General features: G+C 49.7%; 1 protein-coding gene across 1 annotated transcript in view; it reads right to left on the bottom strand.

Annotated features, from left to right (window-relative positions):
* Positions 1–4,307: 4,307 nt before the first annotated feature.
* Positions 4,308–6,045, bottom strand: part of PPP1R16B (protein phosphatase 1 regulatory subunit 16B) — a gene marked incomplete at its 5' end in the record, with an annotated part of 72,547 nt that continues 70,809 nt past the window's right edge. The window contains one exon of the mRNA XM_006755227.1: positions 4,308–5,144. Within this exon, the coding sequence (XP_006755290.1) occupies positions 4,635–5,144 (510 nt within the window). The remainder of the gene's footprint in view (positions 5,145–6,045) is intronic.

The raw sequence follows: 6,045 nt of genomic DNA, 5'->3' as shown, positions 1-6,045 counted from the left end.
CTTTCCATCGTCTTCTGAGATACCAACACATGTCTGCAAATGACAAAGACAAGGTCCGTGGTCTGGGACTGTGCAACCATATAACTTGTCAATGCCTCTATTGCCTGAGGGAAAAGTAAGAATAACCAGGGTCTCACCTGAGGTGCTGTTGTAATGTGAAGTAGTATATAGCATTTTACCTCCTCACTATCAGCTATGTGAGGAAAAGGACTGGGGTGGGAGGTAGGGAAGAGGATAGTGCACTCTCAAGAACAGAACAGAACAGAGCACAGCCCTATTACATAAAAATATGTCATCAGACAAACCTTTGAAAGTGTAACCAATGTTAATTCCAAAGGGAGCATTAACAGAATGAAGGTCATTCCCAATCATCTACCTTGTCTTGAATTCACCAGGTTTCACCATCCCCCAGTCTAGAAAGACATCTCCATGTCTGAGACCTCAGAGCTCCCTCTGCTCTAGGGGCCTCCTGGCAGAGTCTTCTGTGGTGGGGGGCAGGGATTCCCCACTTTCTATCCCAGGCATCACCTCTTTGTGAATTCAACTCAGCACAGTTCAAGAGAGCTCACAACAATGACCACAGCCACACTTACAGATGTTATTAAAAGGAATTTAATAATCTTAATTAAAAACTCAACAGCGAATTCCGTCACAGGCCTTGGCAGCTGGAAGCAACTCCAGGGGCATGCCCCTTTGAGATGTGGTTGGGCCATGGTCTTGGACACAAGGCCCACCACTGCCGGATGGTGAGGAGCTACCTGAAAGTTACTTCAATACAATATCAAAGATCCTTGAGGATATTTTTTTTAAAAAAGTTTTAAATATATTAGACTCTCTTGATTGCCATTTTTTACACAAAGCTGCTGATACAGTATACAGAGTTTTAACTTTTTTTTCACATAAAATACATTTTTCTTAATTGTTCTCTGTACATCAGTGGCTTCTGGTCTGGTGAATTATTGCGGAGGGCTGGGGATCTTCAGACATTTCCTGGGTGTGCAGAGCCAGGCTCTGCACTATGGCACTTGCATGCCCATGGGAAGCAGGTCCTCTGGCCAACTGGCCAGCAAGAGATTCCTATCAAGGAGAGGGCTATAGCTTTTAGCAAAGGGATCACTTCTATGGAGTTATCCACTGACCACATGACCCTTTGCTCTTATGTGCCCTGGGGGTGGGGAGGCTGTCCCCAGGCTACAATAGCCAGAGTTAAATATAGTCCTTCTGAGCATCTTACAAGGAGCGCCTTCTGGGAAAGCAAATGGAAGAGAGAGCTCAAGATCAAAAAGTATCTGACACCGAGAACCCAAATAGTCTTAAGTTACTACAAAGCCAACAAACTGTGGTGAGATAGGACAGGGGACATACCCTCGTTAACTTTCTAAACCCATTTAAGTTGATCAAACAGTGCAGAGCAGTTTCATTGATGCTGCATATCTGACGGAGAACTACATCCTGAAGTCTTTAGTAGACTTGAGTCTAGGGTTCATTCAGCTTCCCTGAGTTACTGGCCAGAAACTCACCAATTTTCAGTAGTCTGGGGCTTAGGGTGGGGTGAGAGCAAGGGCCAGAGCTCACAGTGAGCCACATGGCACCCGCTTTAGAAGTAGCCTCCTTCAATCTGCCAGGAGCTGCCACTAGACCTGGGTCTCAGCAAGAGCTGGGCATCTGGTCAACCTTGCCAGCATTCTTCCAGCTCCTTGATCCACACTGGCCCAAAAGAGAGGCAATTCATGAGGAAAAGCTTCGATGTTAAAGGAGAAGCTCTTTTTTCTTCCCATTATCCATTGGTGGAGCAGGAAGGTTGCATAATAAATAGCAAAAATGAGTAAGAGACAATGAGTTTTAAAACCTGAGACGCATTTGGCAGCAAATTCCAGAATCTTTATTCTTCTAGACACTGACCTCAAACTGCTATTATATAGTGCCTCAAAGATGTTGGCCTGAAGGTAGCTAGGAACCCTGAGAGCTCCATATAGACTTGGGATGGTGTCTGCCTGGAACCCAAGATCCAGCATCTGCATTTAGTGGCAAATGTCATCTAGGGATATTGGACCAGGATGCAGTCACTCTATCTCAGATTAATTGAATGGGCTGCTGCTGACACCCATGGTCCTCGAGGGTTGAAAACCATAAAGAGCAGTCTCCTCATTCTATCTTGTCCCTCCTTAACTCCCAGAACCTAACATAGTGCCTGGTATGTCACAACTACTCAATAAACTACATGAGTGAATAAATGGATGACCTTGGCCCCAGCTTGTCCTTCAACACCCAAGAGACCTACAGGAAAAGTACCCCAGGTACTTGGAAGCCCCAATAGGGAATGGTTTATCCCTGATTGAAAATATGAGCTTGTGCTCAAGAGTCTTTAGTTGTCTCCTGTTGGGGAATCGGTGGGATTCCCAGCCTTCTGGGTAGAGAGGAACAGCCCAGGAGGCAGGAAGCAAGGAGGGAGGAGGGAATGGCCAGAGGGCTTAGAGTGGGCAATAAACGGCTCCAGTCTCTGTGCCCTGAGCAAACAGATCAAAAAACCTGCCCAGCTCTCTCTGGAGGAGTATGTGGCTTCTCTCGGCACTCCCCAACTCACAGCTTAAGCTGGCTCAAAAGGAATTTCAGTGTTAGTCTGATCTGAACACTGTTTTAAGGTATATCCCTGCCCTGCTCCAGCCATAGGCTGAGATGATGGAGAGCCCGCTCCAGACCTCAGGGACATAGGAGGCATCACACAAACGCCTGCAGTCTCCTGACCTGCCCCTCCACCCAAGACTGGAACTGTCCTGGAATTGGGGTAGGGGGCCTGGTGCTGTGACCCTCCCTGCATACAAGAGCCACCAGGGGTACAATGACTCTCCTGAGCCCTGTGCTCTCCTGCCCAGCTGCCCTACTCCTGGGAAAGCATCAGCCAGGCCCCCTGGGAGCCAGCTCCCTCTCTGGGTTAGGGGAGTGGGCGGGGACCACAGTGGGGACTGGAACTTACAAACAGCAGACCCATTACTAAAGCTGTGGCACAAAGGGAACTTCTCCAGCCACACAGTCTCCTGGCCCAGGTGCCCCCAGAGAGAAGTTTTCATAGGCCAGAAAGGAGAGAGTTAAAGGGAACCCAGATATGTCCCCCAAATTGCAGAATCTGGATCTAGGGGGCACCTTCAGAGCTCTAAGGAGGTAGTTTTAGGACAATTAAAAGGTACACGGAGCAGGGAACAAACCTGCTCATTAGTGACACCAATGGGTTTTAGCTGAGCCAGTGGATAGTGCCCAACTCACGGGCAACAATTGAAAGGGGCTCATGAGAGAATGCAGTGGAGAGGTGATGGGCAGCCTGCCCCACTGGTGAATTGAATGGGTGGTCACATGGCTGGCTCCTGGCATGGAACAGGCTCGTGACCAACCTCCTCACCATCACTCTCTCCTGAATGCAGATCAGGGTGTTGGCCATGGGCACTGTGGATTTGCAGCCCCGGGGTGTCACCACTCCAGCAGGAACAGGCTGGGAGTCCCTGGGCCAGGCAGGAACTCACAAGGGCCAACTGGCAAAGTGGGGCCTGGGATCCTGAGCATTCACTCTAGGAGTGGGGACGTGGTGGCAGGCAGCAGCCCCTTGCTGTTCACTCTGATGGCTCAGTCTGATGAGGGCTGGCTGAGAAACTGCCAACATGAACTCGCCCCTCTCCTTGGAAAAGCCCTTTCCACTGAAGCTCCTCACTAAGTTCATTTTTCCAACAAAAGCCCGTAAAACCTAATGATCATAACATTCTCCATAAAAGCAGCCAAATTCAGTTACCTCCTGCCTAGAGTTTTACAGCCTTAAATAGTCCTTTTATGAAACTCACTTTTGGAAATATTGCCTTTGTTATCCCCTCCACTTTTTGATGCTTTCATAAAAACAAAATGTGATCTGGAATATTCCGGGAATAGAATAGCCTGGTTTTCCACCTTGGCCCCTGGGCGTTCACACAACTAGGTCCTGGCATGGACAAGGATGTGGGAGCAGTGCTGTGTCCATTTCATCTACCCATGTGGGTTCATGGCTTCCTCTGGCGACAGAGCGGACTTCCTGCTCCTGTCAGATGTGGATGGTGGCCCAGATCCCAACAGGACTCTGGGCAGGATGATGGGTCTCAGCTTAGCAGGCCCCCTCCCCTGCTAAAGCCACATTGGCAGTGGTGATAAAACTCTGAGTCTTAACCTCAATCATTCTCTCAGGAATAGCTCACAAATTCTCTGTTCCACCTGCTTCCCATGAGCCCAGTTGTCATTTGTATACACGTTGATGAAGTGTGTGTGTGTGTGTGTGTGTGTGTGTGTGTGTGTGTGTTGATATGTGACATGCGAGTACTGGTCCAAAGAAGCCTCTATCAGTAACAGAACTGGAATCCCAGCCCTCCCTCCCCCAAATCAGACAGCAGGGTGAGTCGGGAAGCCGCTAGGGGCCTTGTTTCTGATGGCAGACAATGCAGCAGGAAGCAGATCGTGGGAAGGGGTGATGCTATGGGCAGCTGGCTGCGAGGTGGGGTCAGCATTCCTCTGGAAAGCAGAGCCCATCTCCCCCCAGCTGCCCTGTGAAGCCTCCCAGCCAGGGCTGGCCTGGATTCCAGGGACCCCTCCCCAAAGCATCTCTCTCCTCTGTCACAGGGAGATTAGGAGATGCGGCAGCAGCCATGGACCTTCTCTTCCATCTCCTCAATGGGGGCCTTGAACTTCAAGAGGGGGGGGTCTCCGCTGGTGACCGTGTAATATACCGAGGTCCCATTGCTGCTGTATGGTGAAGTTCTGCCTCCGATCAAGGGGGCCTTGCCTTCACTGCTGCTCTCACCCGTCCTGGCCATGCTGCTGCCCAGGTGGGTGCTCAGGAAGGGGTGGCTGAGCAGCTTGGCTGCAGCCCGATGCCGCTTTAGCTCCAGAAGCGTCTGGGGGCTCTGCTCCTTGTAGCCACTCCAGGGTGGGGTGGCATCAGCCATGCTGGGGCTGCTGTAGACCATGGTATAGTCAGGCACCTCGTGCACTTTCCAGACATCCCCGTTGGACAGTGCATACTGGTAGGCGCTGACCGGAGCCCGGAGGCCATTCTCAACAGGCATGTCCATTTCACTTCGTGGGATCTTGGTGGAGAACTCAGAGAGCAGCACGGGCTTCTCCAGCCGGGGGTTCTGAGGGGGAAAGAACGATGTTACCAGCTGGCAGAACCCACAACCCACCTGCACCTCTGCTGAGGGCATTATTGTCTGGACCTGTCCTCCACCCATTTTCCCCACCTGGGTAATAGGACGTCGTTTTTGCTTTGGGGAACTCACCAATCAATGTGTTTTAGGAGAGCTGACCAACCTCCATCCTTGACCCCAGGCCTGGATGGTCAACACATTCACCACAGGGATTGGTTCAGGGATGGGTTCTTGACTGAAACTGATTTAATAAAACTCAACCCTGGGACTTTTGCTAGAATGATTGGGAAAGAGAAGTTCTGTTTTTATAGCAATTGCGGGTGGTGAGAATGATATGGTGGGGGCTGGGGAGACACCATGTCAGAGGGCTGATGTGAAGGAAGACTGAAGGAGAGAGAGAGAATTTATCCTGATGATGTGTTTTGAGCCCCTGGATCCAGCTGGGCCAAGACTTTCCAGTTACAAGAGCTTGTAAATTGCTTTTTCGTGTGAGTTGACTTCAATTGGGGTTTTGGTCACTTGCAATCCTTCCTCTGTATTCCCAGCGTATCTCCACTCGAAACAGCAGAGATTCCTACCCAGAGGTCCTTTACAGCCAGAAATCCCTGCATAACTACAGCTGCCTAGAAGCTATAAATGAAAAGGTTGATATATTTGACAATAATGAAAGTGTAAAGCCCAGCAAAAATCACCATAAACAGCCCAGCTGGTGTTGCTCAGTGGTTGAGCGTTGACCCATGAACCAGGTAATCCTGGTAGTGGGTATGCAGAAGGCAGCCAATTAAAATGATTCTCTCTCATCATTGGTGTGTCTATCTCTCTCTCCCTCTCCCTTTCTCTCTCTGAAATCAATTTAAAAATTTTAAAAAAGAAAGCAAAACTTTTAAAT

The sequence above is a fragment of the Myotis davidii genome, unplaced genomic scaffold (genome assembly GCF_000327345.1).
Source record: "Myotis davidii unplaced genomic scaffold, ASM32734v1 scaffold1113, whole genome shotgun sequence".
Lineage (NCBI taxonomy): Eukaryota > Metazoa > Chordata > Mammalia > Chiroptera > Vespertilionidae > Myotis > Myotis davidii.
Note: the sequence above shows the minus strand (reverse complement) of the source record. Positions and strands in the feature narration are given on the sequence as shown.